The sequence below is a fragment of the Pseudonaja textilis genome, chromosome 14 (genome assembly GCF_049901715.1).
Source record: "Pseudonaja textilis isolate UNSWEBS1 chromosome 14, rPseTex1.2, whole genome shotgun sequence".
Lineage (NCBI taxonomy): Eukaryota > Metazoa > Chordata > Lepidosauria > Squamata > Elapidae > Pseudonaja > Pseudonaja textilis.
Genome location: NC_142003.1, coordinates 8,944,987 through 8,964,453, shown reverse-complemented (window position 1 = coordinate 8,964,453; position 19,467 = coordinate 8,944,987). Strand labels below are relative to the sequence as shown.

Sequence of the window (19,467 nt, the reverse complement as noted above, 5' to 3'; positions counted from 1 at the left end):
AAGTTCATAAAATTAGGTTGGCCACATGACCCACCCGCTTTAAGGTGGGCACAAGTTATGACTGTGATAGGCAGGGTCCATTATGGTCGTAACTTGAGGATTTCTTCTCAGGAATCCTCTGTTCCTTGTTTTTTTTTTTGCCCCTCTCAGAGATGAGTATATTGTTGGATTATACATTTTGAAAACATTTGACAGGATTGTCCCATAGGTGTTTATTTTTTCGAGAGGCAACTGGACTTTCTGGTTTTTCTTTGAAGACGTTTTGCTTCTCATCCAAGAAGCTTCTTCAGCTCTGACTGAATGGTGGGGAATTGAAGGATTTATACTCCTTGCAAGACAGCTGGTCATTTGCATCCTTTTTAGAGAGTCCTTGAGGCCCCTTGGAGGTTTATCTGTGTTCTCAAGCAAAACATCTTCAAAGAAAGAAAACAGAATTTTCATCAGATTAAACATTACTTCAAGAGAATGTTTTTTTTCTCCTCCAGCCTCAGTCTGTCTTCAAAAGATTATAAGAACAAGGGTCGGCCTGGCTTAAGAAATAAACTAAGCTGTGTTTCATTTAAATGTAAACTGACTTGTGTTACATTCAAAAGCTTAACATTTTCCATCGGAAATGTTTTACTTGTTTACTTCCTAGCCTTGGCTACAGTCTTGGTATTTCCTTTTGGTGTTCCATCCAAGAACTAACAGGTTTGCTACAGAGCATTTCAAACTCAGCCAAGGTTAAAAGTAGCCATGGTTTGTATACATCACCAAAAAGTCATCCTGGATTAAGTAGACCCAAGGCTAGTTTGTAGTGAAAACTGTCATTTATGTGTCTGAGGAAGCACTTTATTTATCCATTATTTGCCACCCCCCCATTAGGCAGGTGATCAGCCACTAATTATATATATAAAATTATAATTAATATAACTAATTACACATATATCCACCAGGGATGAGATACACACACACACTCACTCACTCTCTCTCTCTTTCACACACACACATAATTTCCTGGTGGTCTAACCAGGGTCAGAAGTTCTGTAAATGAGTGAAGATGATGCAATTTGGGAATTTGGCAAACACCACGTATTTCCCAGCAGCTTCTGCCAAGCAAAGTTCATGAATTCGTTAAGTGAATCATGCGGTCACGAGGGAATCCAGATTCACTTAATGACTACATGATCCACTTAACGAATTCAGTGATTCTCTCAGTGAAAAATGGCAGAAAGAAAGGTCGTAAAATCGGGCGTGACTCATTTAACAACCAGTAGGCTTAGCAATGGAAATTCTAGTCCCCTTTGAGGTCGTAAATTGAGGATTGCCTGGATTGAATTTATTAGCGTGTAATTTTCACCTTCTACATAAATCCAGCACCAGGGAACTGTCCAGAGTACCAAATCATACCCCGAACATCTATTTTTGGTGAAATCATCACTTGGATTAGAAGTGAACGAAGAATGACCAAGAGGAAGCAAGCAAATATTTCTGCTCTCCTGATTGGATTTGTCTTGTGCGTTCCTCAGCCTGCCTGTTTCTGTTGTGTCAATCGGGCTAGACTAAACGTTGGCTTGCATATAAAACATCAGTGTGTATCTCTTCTTCGGTTGTCTTGGTGGAGGGTGAATCATGCATCTGTTTCCTTAGAGGAAATACTTTTCTAGTCATAGAACACTTTCACCTAACCAGAATGTAGCTCAGCCGCTGAAATCATCCGTCATGAATTCAGTGGAGCAGAAAACTATTAAGTCACATTAAGTTCAGGAGCCGAGCTGAGGTTCCCCTATGGCATTCTTGCAGAAAACGAGCCATCGGATTAAGACAGAATCCAGGCCTCGTTTCAGAATCAAGAGCAAACGCCGGAGTTTCCGTAAATCTATGTTGATTAGAAACAACCACCTAGGCTGAGTTAATATGATCCTATTCAGTCACAGCGACAGCAATTCCAAAACAGGAGTAACAGCTTATTCCTAAGTATATCTTTACTGTGCGGTCCTTGGTGCTCTCTGTGCTTCAGTATTTTCTTGCAGAGCTTTCATTACCAAACTAGGTAATATCATCAGGCACCGAGGACATCAGTTACTTAGTTTGGTAATGAAACGTCTGCAAGAAAACCACCAAGCACAGAGATCACTAAGGATTCCACAGTTCAACCCTGAGTTACAAATGTTCTTCTCTGTTGGCACTTGTACACAAACAAAGAGCAAACCCCATTCCCTTTTAGCACTGATGGCGTTACTCAGTTTGGTAATGAAATGTCTGCAAGTAAATCGCCAAGCTCAAAGAACACTAAGGACAATACAATTTAACCTTGATCTACAAATATTCTCTTCTATCTGAATTTGACACTTTCAGCTATCTCCTCTGAATTTGCACAGCCTGGTAATCCACAGGTCACAGTATACAAGGCTGATGGTTTACAAGGCAGATGTGTGGACAGCTGAGGCCTCGGAGAGTGAGGACTCAGATGAGGAGCCTGCGTGGGATGCAGGGATGGGGCCAGGACTATCAGGGAGTGGAGTGCTGCCTTTGGAGATTGTGGAGGCTGGCAGCAGTGATGAAGAGGCCCCCGAGGAGCCTGTGCCCAGGGTGCATGCATGCAGGGCTGCTTGAAGGAAAGAGCAACAGCAGCAGCACGGGCGACTCGGGAGTAAAGCTGCAAGGTAACGGCCCCTCTCTTAAGGGATAAAAGCCAGCCCTCGGAGATGGGATTCTTCGCAGGAAGCAAAGAAGTTCTTGCCCTTCAAGCCTTGTGGAAGTTCGGACTATCCTGGTTTGTGTTTGGAGACTTTTTGTTTGGAATATTCCTTGGCAACTTTATCTTGTGTTCTTGGCAGCCTTGCACAACCTTGGCGAAGCTTGTTCTTATCAGAGACAATTTAGTTTTAGTAGCCTTTTAACTGTGAATGAACAGAATTCTGCAGAGAAGCATTGAAAGGTTTTGCTTTTACCTCTGTTTGGTGTTTGTTTCCATGGAACAAGGTTTGGGTCAGAACAGCCACCAGTTTTCGTTAGTCCAGAATCTGCTGCCAAAAAAGACATCTTGTGCCTGGATGGAGCTTTGTTCTCATTCCCAAACAGTGGTTGCATCGTAGGCCTCTTTTTGTATGTGAGAGCTGGTGAGCCACGCACAATGGCGGCCTTCTTCTGCTGACGCTCAGCCTTAGGGGCCAATTAATTAATCAGGCCCTCTTCTTCTCCTCGTCTCAACTTCCAGATCAAGCCCCTTCATCCCTTTCGCCTCACCAAAAGCTCTTTCTTTCCCTTCCTAGGAACAAAACCCCCCACTTTTCAGTTGGACAAGGGGAGGGTTGATGTGGCAGGCCAGTTCTGAAAAAAGCAATTGGATCCAGGAGAGAAAAGAGAGGAAGGGGTGAAGGAGAGGGTTTTCGAGAGGGGGATTGCAAGCTTAATTGAACCCATTCAAGAATTAGGAAAATTGTTCCATTCTCATTCAATTCAGGGCAGGTTTCAAAAGGGAGAAGAAAAGAGACTCGGACAATTTCCCAGAATGTACCTTTGTAAGGGAGTTTTTCTTTTCTCTCGCTAAGTTTTTCAGGAGACCAAGCCAGCAAAGAAGCTCTTTGTGTGCATGGAAAAACTTAATGAGGTGCCCAGGAAAATGAGCACTTCTGATGTCCGTGAAGGATGTGCCTAGAAAATGAAGAGTTTGGAGAAGAGAAAGAGGGACCTTGCGCCCCTCACGAAGATCAACCTTTGGATGCCGGAATTCCCATCAGTGTTGTGTCCCATTAAAATAATCTCGCCTTGGGTTATACACCGTTATAAAAATACTTTACTCAAACTGCTGCCAGACAAGAGTAGGCAAGATTGGGTTGGCAAGTTATTCTCCGAGTCCAAAGCATCCAGAAGTAACGGGTGGAAGATTCATTAAAGACAGACCCAACTTAGAACTAAGGTAAGTAAGGAGAATTAATCCGCGAAAGAACTGGCCTCCAGAAGTTGTGGTGCTCCATCCCTGGAGGATTTTAAGAAGAAATTGGACAGCCATTTGTCTGGAATGATATTGCTTGGGTGGGGGTTGGACTAGAAGGCCTCAAGGTCTCCTCCAGCCCTATTATTCTACGTTCTAATTGTCAGACCTAGCATTCCGTAGATTTTTCCAGTTGCCAGCTTTTGAATTTGATCTTCTATCTGCCTTACTTCATGGTTCCCACTGCCCCTTTGAAGGGTGTTCAGATGTAATTTCCCAGTTACAGATATCTGATATGCCAGTGTGAGGCGGAGGAACATGTGATGGACCTTCTGCAGTAGGGAAGTCCACCTCGTAGAAACAAGGGCCTTCTCCGTGGTGGTTCCTTCCTTGGGGAACAATATTCCCATGGATATAAGTCTGGCCCTTGCCTTGATCACCTTCATTGAATGATCCCATAATCCCTTGTGGGGTGGAGTCTGAATGGAGCTAGCCGAGCGTTTTAAGGGCCTCACCAATGTGGAGTTTTGTTCAGCAGATATATTCTCAGTGTGCCCAGAAATATCTGCCTCTACCTAGGATTGAACTCACAGCCTCCTGATTGTGAGGGGAGAGCTCCACTTCTAAGCCACTGCACCATTCACCTTGATGCTCTTCCAAAAGACCCTGAAGATACGTTTTTGCAAGCAGGCCTGGGGGTCCCAGGGTGATATAGAGCCTATCAAGTAGTTTGTAGCTAAACATTAATTTGTGGTCATCAACTTTAGCCAAATGCATATAAAAATCCATAGGTCATATCCGTTCAGTGCATTGCCTTTGGTGTTAATAGCACTGGTTGACAGGATGTGGTTTCGTGTCTTCTTTGCTGTCATTGCAAACAATGCAACTTCAGCAAGTTCTTTCTTTGAATGTTTTCGCTGGACGTGTGTGGTTGTGTTGGTTTTTTTTATTTGGTGTTTCATTCCTTATTCCGTGGATTGGGCAGCCAGATCAATGTCCCTAATAAATAAAGAATAAAGATGCCTTACTTCAGAATGTTAGCTGAGCCTGCTTTTTACAAATAACTCGAAGCAAACATACCCTACCACGTTTTCCTCCTTCTATTTTTTTGCACAACAACCCTGTGAGGTGAGTTGGGCTGAGAGAATGACCGATCTAAAGTCACCCATCCAGATTTCATGGCTAAAGCAGAACTAGAACTCACCGTCGCCTGGTGATTGGCTCAAAGTCACCTCATCCTTGGTAAATGCACAACCCACCAATATTGGAAACCAAGAGAAATCTCAGCTCATCTTTGAATCTCGGAAAAGACCGGTAAGCAAACCGCCATTGCAATTCTGGGGTGACTATTACACTGTTTTGAGATCATTCTCTTCACCCTCAACTAGGAAAGTAAATTTGACCAGCTTCTTTATTCAAATTAGTGCCTTCAGGGAGCTCCAAAAATTCGACCAGACAAAATTCAACGAGCAACCTGCAATTTTATTTTATTTTAAGCTTCCTTTTCCCTTTATTATCTTCACATATAATTCAAGGCGGTGAAGATATCCAAATACTTCTTCTTTCTGCTACTTTCCCCACAACAGCCCTGTGAGGTGTGTTGGATTGAGAGAGAATGACTGGCTGACTGGCCCAAAGTCACCCAGCCAACTTTCATGCCTAAGGTGGACCTAGAACTCACCATCTCCTGGTGATTGGCCCCAAATCACCCAGCTGGCTTTCATGCCTAAGGCAGGACTAGAATTCACCATCTGGACTAGAATTCACCATCTCCTGGTGATTGGCCGAAAGTTGCCCACTTGGCTTTCCAGGCTACGAGACTTGAACTCATGATCTCCTGCTTGGGACCTTAACCACTGGACCAAATTAGCTCATTTCATGGCCCTCTGAAGTTTGCAGCCCAGATGAGCCCGTCTCCAACTTCTCCCTGCTTCGCATCCTTTAGAGGTGGTGAATGTACTGATCATCCCAGAATATTTTTGCCAGCCTGCTGTTCACGGACACGGTTATTCCAACGCACTCGGGAGCCACCAGGTGGAAAAAGTGTGAATTAACAAATTGTTTGTAGGATCTGGAAGGCAACAGTAGGAAGCCAGTTTGGGAGCAAAATTGAGCCATTGTTCTAGGCATGAAAACAAACTTCTCAGGCGCCGCCATGATTGGCCCGAAAGAAAATGTTCGTAAGCCAAGCTACCACGGGTCTGAGTTTTGGCAGAAGAGCCATAAACGGGGGAAGGGGTGGGAAGGGGTTATATGTTTAAAAAGTTAATGAGGAAGTACAAAATCTTTTTTTTATTTGCTGGACAAGTGCACGCAGGGGAAGGCCTGCCCCACTGACCTTCACCTGTCATGAAAGGGTGGACAATTTAAGGACGGAGGCCAAAAGCGAACAGCTTCCTAGGTATGGCTGCTGGTCATCCCTTTTCACTTCAGCTCAGCAGGGCACTTCTTCATCCTTCACCAGAACAGGAACGTGCTCACCGCTTTCACACATCAAGGAATACACAGCACGGATCGCCGAAGGTCTAGAACTTTCTGGAAGGCGGCCCGGTTCTAGAAGGGGAAGGAGTTCCGTTTCCATAGCCTGCATAGAGGACAACGTTCAGAGGTGGAGAAGATGGAGTAGCAATAGCACTTAGGTCCGGGGTCCCCAAACTTGGCAACTTTATAAGACTCGTGGACTCCAACTCCCAGCTATGCTGGCTGGAGAATTCTGGGAGTTGAAGTCCACGACTTTTAAAGTGGCCAAGTTTGGAGACCTCTGACTTAGATGAATATTCCGCTACGTAGTGCTTTACAACATTCTCAGTGGTTTACAGAGTCAGCCTATTTGCCCCCCAAAACTTGAGTCCTCATTTTACCGACCTCAGAAGGATGGAAGGCTGAGTCAGCCTTGAGCCGGTCAGGATCGAACTGCTGGCGGTGGGCAGAGGGCTTTCCTTCTCCCTTCCCTCCCCCTCTTCCTTCCCTTCCCTTCCTTTTCCCTCTTCCTTCCCTTCCCTTTTCTTCCTTCCCATTTCCTTCCCCCTTCCTTTCCTTTCCCTCTTCCTTCCCTTCCCTTTCTTTCTTCCCCTTCCTCTCTTCCTTTCCTTCCATTTTTCCTTTCTTTTCCTTTCCTCCTCCTTTACTTCCTGTTTCCTTTCCTTCTTTCCTTTCTTCCCCTTCCTGCCTTTATTATTTTCACATATAACTCAAGGCGGTGAAGATATCCAATACTTCTTCCTCCTCTTCCCACAACAACCCTGTGAGGTGTGTTGGACTGAGAGACTGACTGGCAGTGAGTCACCCAGTCAGCTTTCATGCCCAAAGTGGAACTAGAACTCCCACCCTCCTAGTGTTTGGCTTAAAGTCACCCAGCTGACTTTCATGCCTAAGATTCTACTAGAAATCCCAGTCTCCTGGTGACTGGCTCAAGTCAGCCAGCCAGCTTTCATGCCTACCACATCTCCTCTCTTAGCTTGGCTCTAGAATCAGGAATTGGACAGTCTGGGCAAAAATAAGAGAAGCGGGAAGAAAATTACCGTCTGGATCTGAAGTTTCTGGTCCAGCATCGCCACCTGCAATTTTAAAGCCTCCATCTCTTTCAGCTCATCCAAGCTGGAGTAAAAAAGAAGTCGTGGAGGCCCCACGGAATCTGGACCCGAGCAGGTTTGCTCTCCAAGGGAAGCATGACAGAAGCCCCAAGAATCCTGGTCAGTGTCGTCCTTGTCGTTCATGCAGAGCGAGGCAAACTCTGCATGAGACACCAGGGCTGCCCGAGAAGGAAAAGCATCTTTGTGACTATATTGTTTACAAGATATGATTATTACAATTCAGACGTTGTGGGGAAGCTTCAGGCCCGGAAGCTTTCAAGAAGAGACCGGACTGCCGTTTGTCAGAAATGGTGTTAGGGGCAGGGGATGGGATTCTACCGGTTCAGACCAGTTTGCGCGAACCGGTTATTAAATCTGCATCTGGTTCGCTGGACTGGTATTTAAACCAAACGGCTGGCCCCGTCCAGCCACCCCCCCTCCCCTCCCCGCAGTCTCCACGTGGCCCATTTTCGACGCAGGTAAGTGCAGGGGCCACGTGGAGGCTCTGGGAGAGGGGAAAATCGGCCTCCCGGAAGTCTGGAAACGGGCCTGTTTCCGGCTTCTGATGGGCCTCCAGAGCCCGGGGAAGGCCGCTTTCGCCTTCCCAGAGGCCCGAGGGAAGCCCCTGGGCCTTTGGGAAGGCGAAAAACAGCCCTCCTGGAAGTTCTGGTAGGCCACGCCCACCATGGCCACGCCCACCCAGCAACCGTAGGACCGTTGCAGCATCTTTGTGATCACCTGATCGATAAGAAGCATCGATCGGGATGTCTCCCAGATATGTAAATGGACCCCCCCCACACACACACCCCCCCCCCCCCACACACACACAAATTGGGTGCAGCACAAGGACGCAACTTGTCTGCTGCCAACCACAGAAGTATGAGCTGGGATGGAAGAACTCCTAACTTCTGTTGTGTTGTGGCCCAGCCGCGGCCAGCGGGAGCCTGTTCCCTGTGTGTGCATGCGCAGAGCTGCCCGGAGAAGGGAACAGTTAAGCAACAAGGGTTGACTCGGGAGTAAGGGCACAGGTGGACGAAGAATGGCCCTTCCCACAGGGAATAAAGAGGAGGGAAACGGGAGTGGGCTTTGCAGGCGACAATTAGTTCAATTCACTAGGGTGAAGATCTGTTCCTGGCTTCTTGCCAAGTAGTGTCTGCTACAGAACGGCGTTTGGAAGTTATCGGCCTGGCAGCTCTCCAAGCCCGATAAAGGTCTGTAGCTGTGAAATCTCATGAAAGACTGCTGGCCGGGACTTTGCTGGAGAGGAATTCACTTTAAACTGAATAAAAGGAGTTTTATCAAACCAGGAGCTTCATGCTTTTGGGAAGACTAGGTCAGAGCAGTTGCAGAACACTGCGTCCTTTCACAATTGGGACAACTTTTAAGACGGGGTGGACTTTCAACTCCCAGAATTCCCCCCCAGTGCAGCCGCACCGTCGCAACTGGTTTGTGCAAAGTCATGGCTGGTTTATATTTTTCATGGAAAATGCAGGTAATTCTCAACCTGCAACAGCTCGTTCAGGGACTGAAGTTACAACGATCCCTGGAAAAAAGAGACCTACGATTATTTTTCACGCGATGGCTGTAGCCTCCCCGTGGTCACGTGATCAAAATCGAGACGCTTGGCAACTGGCGTGTATTTTACGACGGTTGCAGTGTCCCCTTTTGCGACCTTCTGACCAGCAAAATGAAGTGAGAAGCCAGATTCACCTAACCGTGTTACTAGCCGAACGACTGTGGTGAGAAAGGTTGTAAAATGGAGGAAACTTCGCCCAACAAATGTCTCGCTTAGCAACATTAATTTGGGGCTCAGCTGTAGTCATAAGTTGAGGACCACCTGTATGGGAAGAAGCCACAGAATCCAGAGCACGTCGGTTGAACAAAACTGGGAGTAAGGGCACCTTTTCGTTCGAATGATGCCCTCGAGGAGTCACCTCTCACCTTCTCGCATCTGGTCCAGTTTGCCAAGATGAGGCTCTATGAGCTCTTGTAAGGCCTGCACAGTCACAAGGCTTTCGTACTCTCTGTCCCAGGTTGGGTTTTCTCCAAGCGCCTCTGAGGAAGGAAGACTGCAGGTAAGACAACATCGTGCTGCACCAAGGCTAAAACATAGGAAGAACGGCTGCAGGATTTGGGGTCTGGCTAGTCCGAAGAAAAGAAGAATTAGGGGCGACACGATAGCCGTCTTCCAGCATTTGAGGGGCTGCCCCAAAGAAGAGGGAAGCGGTCAAGCTATTCTCCAAAGCACCGGGAATAAACAACGGATGGAAACTAATCAAGGAGAGAAGCAACCTGGAATTAAGGAGAAACTTCCTAACAGTGAGGACAATTAACCGGTGGAACAGCTTGCCACCAGAAGTTGTGGGTGCTCCAACACTGGAGGTTTTTAAGAAGAGACTGGACAGCCACTTGTCTGAAATGGTCTAGGTTCCCCTGCATGAGCAGGGGGCTGGACTAGAAGACCTCCAGGGTCCCTTTCAGATTCTATTCTATTCTATTCTATTCTATTCTATCCTATCCTATTCCTATTCTATATTCTATTCTATTCTATTCCATTCCATTCTATTCTATTCCTGTTCTATTCTATTCTATTCTATTCTATTCTAATTATATTCTGTTCCTGTTCTATTCCTGCTCTATTCCTATTCTATTCTATTCTATTCTATTCTATTCTATTCTATTCTATTCTATTCTATTCTATTCTATTCTCTGTTCCTGTTCTATTCCATTCCATTCCATTCCATTCTATTCCTGTTCTATTCTATTCTATTTCTATTCTTTCCCACTCTACTCTATTCCTATTCTATATTCTATTCTATTCTCTATTCTTACTAATCCTATCCTATTCTATTGGAATTCTGGGAGTTGAAGTCCACAGGTCTTAAAGTTGATGAGGTTAGACTGATTGCAATGTTCCTACACTCCCTTGCAATTCCATGCCCAGGTGGGCGTGAAGACATTGGTTCAGTGACCTCTTCTCACCTGGTCTTTCAGCTTCCATGTGCTGAGTGATGAGCAAGTGAAGGTCACGTAGATGCACCAACTCCTGCTTCACCTCCATTGGGGTATAGGCTGGCGTAGGAGAGAAGAACTGACCATCTGCTTAAGGAAAGGGGGCAATACTGTACACTGATGTTGTTACCTAGTGTGGTAATGAAACGTCTGCAAGAAAACGGCCAAGCTCAGAGACCACCAAGGATCCCACCGTTTTCCTCCTTTTCCTCTTTGCAAGCCCCACCTAGCACTGACGATGTTGCCTAGCTTGGTAATGTGCAAGAAAACTATCAAGTTCAGAGAACACCAAGGACCCCAGTCTTCCTCCTTTTCCTCCTCCTCCTCTCCACAAACCCAACTCCCTTCTAGCACTGATGACGTTACCTCGTTGGGTAATGAAACATCTGCAAGAAAACCACCAAGCTCAGAGAGCACCAAGAACCCCAGTCTTCCTCCACCTCCCCTCTGCAAACCCCCCCTAGCACTGATGATGTTACCTAGTTTGGTAATGAAACGTCTGCAAGAAAACTATCAAGCTCAGGAAACCCCACAGTGGTCTCCTTCTCCTCCTCCCCTTTATATCTACAGCAGTTTTTGCAAGTTGAAGTTCTCCAGACGTACCAAGACTCCAAGCCTGAGAATTTCCATCTGTCTGGGGAATATATTACATCTAACGTGGGTCACGGATGAAAACTATTCCATATTAAAGTCTATATCGCTTAGAATCAAAACAGAGATTGACGTGAGAGAAATCAATAAAATTGGAACTGTTTTGGGAAGCCAAAGAAGTTTGAATGGAGTTAACAACCCCATTCAAAGCCTAAAGAAATGCATTCTGGCAATTTTTGTTTTTAAAAAAGAAGACTAAAAGTAGACATAACAAAATACCTGTGTCAGCACCAGGAAAAACTAGACAGCTAGCCCTAGTCATACCTGCAAATATATTTTTCTTCTTCTGCAAAAGGCCAAATTAGCAAAAGGATACAGTTGCTTGCAGCTTCTCTAAAAATTGGCTCTTGGTGACAGCTGCCTCGGGGTCTGTTTTCAAATCCTGGCACTCTTCCAACAACCTTTGTGTCAAGAAGCAGAAGAGTGGGAAATAGCAACAGCCTTTAGACTTATATACCACTTCCCAGTGCTTTACAGCCCCCTCTAAGTGGTTTACAGAGTCAGCCTCTTGCCCCCAACAATCTGGATCCTCATTTTACCCACCTCAGAAGGAGGGAAGGCTGAGTCAACCTTGAGCCTGGCGGGATTTGAACTGCCAAATTGTAGACAGCTGGCTGCAGAAGTAGCTTGCAGTACTGCACTCTAACCACTGCGTCAAGAAACTTCTCCTTAACGCTAGATTGGATCACTTGTTAATGATCTTCCATCCATTCAGGGGTGGGATTCTACCGGTTCTCACCTACTCGCTAGAACCTGTTGTTAACTTTCTAAGCGGTTCAAAGAACTGGCTGTTGGAAGAAATCTCCTTTCTTTCCCCCCTCCACTTTACAGGGCTAATCCAGAGGTGGTATTCAGCAGGTTCTGACCAGTTCTGGAGAACCAGTAGCAGAAATTTTGAGTAGTTCGGAGAACCGGCAAATCCCGCCTCTGACTGGGCCCGCCAACCCCATCTCTTCTCGGCCTCCCATTGAGTCCCAGCTGATCGGCTGGGTCTTCTTTGGTTACCCTGCACAGGAGAACAGAGCTGGAAAGCAGGTTAGAAGGGTGGGGAGGGAATGGGGATTTTACAGTATCCTTCCCCTGCCATGCCCACCAAGTCACGCCATGCCCACAGAACTGGTAGTAAATTTTTTTGAATCCCACCACTGCATCCATTACTTCTTTTCCTACCCTCAGGTTCTCACAGAATTAGGCTGATCTCCTCTTCTCTGTAAAGTACTGGAAGATTGCTATCCTATCACTCCGAGTACTTATTTAAGATGTGTAGATTGACTTCCGGGGTCAAAGGCAAAAGACTGGCTACAATGCTGTCTGTACAAGGTTCCTGACACGCCTCTGAACTGAGGTCACAACGTCACTTTTGAATCCTACATCCATTCTTGCAGACTCGCCCAAACTTGGGTCATTCAACTCAGAAAGACCCTAAAATTTCCCCCACCTTTCCTAGCGACTTGTGGTTTAGGTTAATTTGGATAACCTTACCTGACATACTTGGAAAAAGCTTTCTGATATGGAGGGGGCAGTTTCAGTGAAGATCTGCAAAAAAAAATAGCTCGGTATTATCATCCTTGGTAAATGCACAACCCACCCATATTGGAAACCAGGAGAAATTTCAGTGCATCTTTGGGATTGAATTTCGGAAAAGACAGTTAAGCAAACCGCCATAAGTCATCCCTCTTCCGCAATTCTGGTGTGACTATTGCACTGTTTTGAGACCATTCTCTTCGCCCTCAACTAGGAAAATAAATTTGAGCAGTTTATTCATTCAAATTGGTGCCTTTCAGGGAGCTCCAAAAATTCAACCAGACAAAATTCAACGAGTAACCTGCAATTTTATTTTATTTTACACTTCCTTTTCCCTTTACTATTTTCACACATAATTCAAGGCGGTGAAGATATCCAAATACTTCTTCTTTCTGCTACTTTCCCCACAACAACCCTGTGAGGTGTATTGGACTGACAGAGAACTTTCAAGCCTAACATGGAACTAGAACTCCCAGCCTCCTAATGATTGGTTTAAAGTCACCCAGCTGACTTTCATGCCTAAAATGGGACTAGAAATCCCAGTCTCCTGTTGATTGGCTCAAAGCCTGTCCAACTAAGGCAGAACTAGAACTCACTTTGTCCTGGTGGTTGGCTCAAAGTTACCAAGCCGGCTTTCATGGCTTATGTGGGACTTGAACTCTTGCTTTCTATCCGGGTGCCTTAATCACCAGACCAAACTAGCATATAATGTAAAGCTGCCTCAGTTTGGATGCAAGGGCTTTCAAACAAGGATTTTAGGACCTTCAGATATTGCATTCCTGCTCCTATTTGCTCCAGCCCAGTTGATGGAGCCAAAGTTTATGGAAGCCCCAGATAATCATCATAAATTGTGCGGCAAATTTAGTTCGCCAAATTGCTTTGGAAGCTTGAGATGGGGCTGGCTTCCTCTACTTGGCAGAAGGCATCCGTGTGTTTTATCCAAGCAGATTTTTAATCATCTGTTCTGTTCGTGGGATGCTTGAATTTTTGTAAGAGGGAAAGTCTAAAGTCGTAAAACATTTGTGCTGCTATTTATACCTACAGGATAAGGGGCTGTTAGGTGGAATAGCATCAGCCTCGTGAGTAAATAAGAAAACAGCCTTTTCTGCAGGATGTTCTACAGCAGAATTAGAGCCTGGATTAACCTCTTATATACTGAAGAAGGGCCGGATTCACACATTCATCAGCATCCCAATTGAAAACGAACTACACTACGGGGTCCTTGAAGTTCTTTGATATAATAAGGTTGTTTTCTTGCAGATGGTTCATTATTCAACTGGGCCACATCGTTAGGGCTAGAATTGAGTGGGGCTTGCTCTCTGTTTATCTTTAAGTGGGTTGTCCTGACAAACCCCACTCCCTTCTAGTACTGGTGACATTGCCTAGCTGGGTGATGAAACAAATTCCAAGAAAATCAGCAGGCTTGGAGAAAGCAGGACATAACGGTGAGTATGTTGAGCCTGGGCCTAACAGCGGAGCGTTGGAGAGAACCGGTTTCGTCTCTGCTGCTCATCGGCGCTAGCGGCTCGGGAGAACCGTGCCGAACCGGTGGAAAACCACCCCTGATGCTGCAGTAGAGGGAACTCAGCCAGTGTGTTGCACTCACAAAACACAGAAGCTGTGGGTCACTGCCCATCCAGACCCTGCTTGGTCAGGCCCAAAGGAAAAGCACGTCTCTCCGCGGAGGCAGATTTTTGGAGGAAGTGGGATGCGTGGCCACCTACCCGATTTGTTGAAAAGTGGAAGTTGGAGGCTTTGCTCCTTTTCTCGGTGGGTCTGTTCTTAAAGGATACGGCCCACCTAAAGCCTCCAGGCCAGGATCTACCAGATCAGGGGCTTGAAGGCCTGTTCCTTCGCAGTCCCCTCTACCGGCAAACCGAGGGGGTGTCGTCGTGTGGCAGGGACCTATGGAGCAGCCCAACGGCAAGCCGGGTTCGGCAGCGACACGGACCTTTCCGTGAGGGTCCTTGGCTGTCTTTGCGCACAGTTTCCACTTTGGAGAGGAGACCCCTACTGAGGACCCCAACTTTTTCCCAGCCGTTTTGCTCCGTCCAGCTGGTATTTTCACTGGTGGCCTTTTCACCGCCGCATCAGTTTTGTAGGGAGCCTTCAACATGTAGGCTGTGGGTTTTTTGGACGCCACCGGCTTTCTACTCACAGGAGACATCTCGGTGGTCTTGGGGACCTTGTCTTTAGGATTACGTGCAGGTTGCCTCAAAGCAGACTGGCTCACCGGCTTCTTACTTGAAGTTTCCGAGACTTTAATGGTCTCGCATGGCACTTGGTGGAATTTTGACCGGAGTCTTAATGCTTTCTCCAAGGCTTTGTTAAGCAGTTCCAGGTCCTTGAGCTCCTCAGCTGAAGGCTCTGTTGCTTCTACAAGTGAAGGAAGCACGTCAAAATGGATCGATTATATCAGCGTTTCCAAACCTTGAGAACTTTATGACGTGTGGACTTCAACTCCCAAAATTCCATGGCCAGCCATGTTGCCTTGCAACCTACTTTCTATAGATCCACAGTATTTTTTTGTCGTTTAATGACCCGTAATCCCTTGCATCGGGGTGGAGTTGGGGCAACTGAATGGAGCTGAGTGTTTACTGGCCGGATGCCCTTCCTATCACCAATGAGGAGTTCGCAGCAGATATATTCTCATTGGGCCCAGAGAGAGAAATAGCTGCCTCTACCTAGGATCGAACTCTCAGCCTCCTGATTGTGAGGCTAGAGCTCCACCCCTAGGCTAGCGTACCGCTACGTATCTATAGCATTGAATCCATTTATTAAACAACTGGATTTATACATTTTGTGGAACTATTTTTTACTGATTAGACTTGTAACTAATGTGCCTCATTGGCTTTTTTGCTTCAGGTGTGGCAATTCAATCAATTATAGTTTAGCAATTGTAGTACTGGGATGGCATTGCGTCATGCCAGCTAATGGCAGTTTACTCAACAAGCCATGGATAAACAGACCATTGGTTTATTGGAAATCATCCATCCAGGAATAGGGTATGACTGCAATGAAGCACCATGGACTGTGATATCTCCAATTCAAAGGCCCAGGACTTCCTATAACCAGGAAAAAGGTCTGGAGACCAGGAAGTGATATGGAACCAATAAAGTGGCTGATCTGATTATATTGTGGCTGCCATGAAGATTAAGTTGGGAGATTTTTATGGGCTTTTATAATGGAATTTTAAATGTTACAAGCTGGCCGGAATCACCTATGTGTGAATTTGGTGGCTATATAAACTGTTCAAATGAATACATAAATAACAAGGGAGACTAGTCAAGAATGATGCTTCCTTTACCATGTTTCTCAGTTTTGGCATCTTCAGGAACAGGGTTTTCACTCTCAGAGTTCCTAGCACAGACAAAAAGAGAATACACAATTCAGCAAGGAACAGGTGCGCTCCCTCCCTCCTTCCACATCATCCCAGTTTCTATAGGTCGCTGATGATTATAATAATAATTTCACGTGGGCTTAAGAAAGACTGGGAGATTTGTGGCATTGGGATAGTCACTGTTGGGATGACTTCCTTCCATGAGGAGGGTTGGAAAAAGGAATAGAGGGACAAGGAGAAGAAGGAGGGGAGAATGAAGAACAGGATTGGTGAAGAAGAGGAGAGGAGAAAAGAGACAAGGAAGAAGGAAGAAGAAGAAGAAGAGAGAGGAGGAGGAAGAGGAGGAAGGAAAAGTCGCATTCTTTGCTTCCCTTGCATTAAACAGTAAGGTGCACTTTAAAATTACGCCCAGCTTACCATTCCCCAAGAACTGCACGGCACTGTTGGATTTTCTGCTGGAGTTTTGTCCTCTGCTCTGTGCAATCTTCCAAGGCTTGGGTGAAAAGGGAAACCAGCCTGGAAAGAGACAAGAAATGGCTGTTTTTCCTTAACATCCCAGAGGAAAGAGCTTTGATTTCAATTTCCCAGCAGGACCATAGACTCCTAGGGCTGGAAGGAACCTTGGATGTCTTCTAGTCCAACCCCCCTGCCCAAAGACAGTATCAACAGTGATAGGCACCTTAGTTGTGAGCCCAAAATCTCTGGAGCATCACTAGGGCACCATGGGCATTGACAAACTCAGTATCAGTCAATTGCAAAAGGCAACTTTACTTGGGGCATCCTACATCCTACAACGAGACCTTTAACACCCTCAAACAACAACATCTGCCTATGTTAGGTGGACAAAATGCCCAATCCAGCCTGAACCTCTGGACGAGCGTGCAACAAACTATAGCAAGACAGAAGAATAGAAGAGAAAGAACTGGAGGAAAATCCCCAAAGAAGAAGCCTCGTGTCAACTCATAAAATATTTCTATGATCTTTTTAGAGTTGCCAACAGAAAGGGAGGGGGAGCAGTGCAGTAACTTGCAAACCGAAAGTGCATTCCATCAATGTTTTCAAAGATAGTAACTAGGTGACTGAAGTTTCTGCCATGCAAAATTCTAACTGGAGAGCATGATTGAGGACTCCTGGCTATGGATGTGTCCCATTGGAGAATATGAATGATGATACACCCAGGGGGGTGGAGGGGAAAACCAGGGTCAAGGGTGACAATGAATGATGTGTCTCAGAGTTGGGCTACACCCAGGCTGTGCCAGACATGTTAACTCCCAATAAATCCTTTTGAAGTTTTGGAAGTTTGGCTTACGACTCATGATTTAAATGGGGTTAAGTGCCGGAATCCTGACACCTTGCAAATAGAAGTAGGATGGCTGTGCCAAAAGAAAGCAAGGACAAGGGTCAAGGGGAATTTTGGGGTGCAATCCCGAAACATGTGGAGCATCACTTGAACAACTCTGGGCATGGACAAAATCACCAGCAGCCAAGTGCAAAAGGCAGTTTTACTTGGAACACTTTGCATTTTGCAACAATACCTCTAGCACTATTTAACGCTTAAATACCTACCTATCCCGGGTCTTTGGGAAAGGCTCAACAGATGATCAAAAATGCAAAATCCGGGCTAAACATCTGGCTGCCTGGGCAACCAATCACCATCATCATATTTTAAAAATAATAAGCACTCACCTCTGGGCACAGTCAGCGGGCAGCATGGAGAAGGCGGAGGAAAGACTACAAAGAAGCAATTGCGAGCCGCGCAAATAGCCCGTTTCGCGCAAAGCGCCGAAAGCCGAACTCTCTTCGCTTCCCCTGCAAAGGAGAGAGAACCATAGAGTGTCCCGCCCTAGGCTAGAGAGACCCTTCCCTATTCCGTGCCTCCTAGAGATAGTAAAAACGACATGGTCGACTTTATTTTTTAGCCGCTCTTTTTTTCAGGTTTATTTCTGGGGTTACTGACCCTTTTTAAATATATAAAAATATTTAAATGTACAAAAGGCCCCAGTGGCGCTCTGCCGGACAAATAGTAGAATAGCACGATGGTCGATGAAAACCAATAGTCGTTTCTTCTCTTTTGTATCTCTATGGTTTAAGTTTCGCTCCAGCCCGCGCTTTCACGTCCTGTCAGGAATATGGTGAATTATTTAGACTCGCTTTGGAGGAGCGTTATTATAGCCTCCGGATATTTCCCGTGTTTTATTTCTCCAATAATTGATAACCATCTCTGGAGGTGTTTTGGTGGCCCAATTCCTTTTTTTCTTTTCGTAATACTTACGTCTCGGTGTTGGGTTTTGTAAGCTGCCAGGAAGGCGCTTAGCAACTGAACGTCTGCTCGTAGCAACGGTTGCTATGCGGAAGACGCTGAAGTCTGTTGCATAAAGGCGGCCTTTCATTTAAAAAAAAAACAAAAACAAATGATTTTATTATTCCAGCCAAACATCAGATTATAATATTTGTTTGTTTGTTTTGGCTCAGTGAGGCGTGAGCAGCCAGAGTGCCTCCTAAACCCAAGTGCCCAGCTTTGCATTCCATTTTATTTATTCATTTAATAAATTTATATGCCACCCATTTCACTATCACAAAGCGTAATTCAACATTACAAGTGAACCAGGTTAATTCATCTGCTCCCACAAATTATGGCTAAAACAAACCCACCGCCTAGCAGGAGAGGTGAATCTGAATCTGGATGCCACCCTTGAATAACTATATAGAGGATATATTGGAATAAACTGAAGGGTTTGCAAAGCCCTGAGAAAATTACCAGGGATTTTATCTCAAAGGAGACCCAAGATGGAAATGCTGCAGATGGAGTGGAGAATGAAAGTTTTCTGAGACGTTTGAAAGCTCCTGAAATAGGAAAGCCCGTAGGAAAGTGGGACAAGGTATCCTGATGCACCTTCAGCTCAGCCTTCAGCCAAATTGGGAGTAAATCCAGGCAAAAATACTTCGGAATCCTTCATACATGCATCATATGTTGGATGCATTTAAAAAGTTTATTCATGAGCAAGTTTTCTTCCTTTCCAAATATTTCAAAGCCAAATCTGGAGGGGAAAAAAGTGTGCTATTATTTCCTTTAAATATGTTGCCAAAAACTGTATAGTAACAATAACAGAATTGGAAGGGATCTTGGAGGTCATCTAGTCCAACCCCCTGCTCATGCAGGAAACCTATACTAATTCTGACAAATGGCTGTCCAGTCTCTCCATCAAAGCCTCCAGTGATGGTCACCCACAACTTCCAGAGGCAATTTATTCCTGATTGATTGTTCCGTTAGGAATTTTCTCCTTAATCATAGGTTGCTTCTCTCCTGATTCAAAGTGTCACATAAATTGTTTCCCATGAACTAACTCTAGGTAGTCCTTGACTTAAAACCATTAGTTTCATTCAAAGTTGTTCAAAGTTATGACGGCACTGAAAAAAGTAACCCGTCTCCCATCTTTGCGCTTACAACCATC

General features: G+C 45.5%; 1 protein-coding gene across 1 annotated transcript; it reads right to left on the bottom strand.

The window, feature by feature from the left end:
* Positions 1-6,187: 6,187 nt before the first annotated feature.
* TEDC2 (tubulin epsilon and delta complex 2) lies at positions 6,188-18,133 on the bottom strand. The gene is made up of 10 exons (XM_026704184.2): positions 17,702-18,133; positions 16,433-16,531; positions 15,983-16,035; positions 14,400-15,051; positions 12,634-12,687; positions 11,468-11,552; positions 10,471-10,579; positions 9,430-9,543; positions 7,438-7,667; positions 6,188-6,500 (listed from the first exon to the last, which is right to left on the bottom strand). Exons 1-10 carry the CDS (start codon positions 17,725-17,727, stop codon positions 6,351-6,353), a joined length of 1,572 nt encoding a protein of 523 aa, XP_026559969.1. The 5' UTR covers positions 17,728-18,133; the 3' UTR covers positions 6,188-6,350.
* Between the last annotated feature and the right edge of the window lie 1,334 nt (positions 18,134-19,467).

What these genes read in the sequence shown, in the direction of transcription:
- TEDC2 (XM_026704184.2), bottom strand. Translation starts at nt 17,727, where the DNA reads ATGCTGCCCGCTGACTGTGCCCAGAG. An exon ending in TAGAGAAGCTGCAAGCAACT is followed by an intron (nt 10,580 to 11,467) that starts GTATCCTTTTGC and finishes GCAGATGGTCAG; the next exon opens with TTCTTCTCTCCTACGCCAGC. An exon ending in CATGGAAGCTGAAAGACCAG is followed by an intron (nt 9,544 to 10,470) that starts GTGAGAAGAGGT and finishes TTCCTTCCTCAG; the next exon opens with AGGCGCTTGGAGAAAACCCA.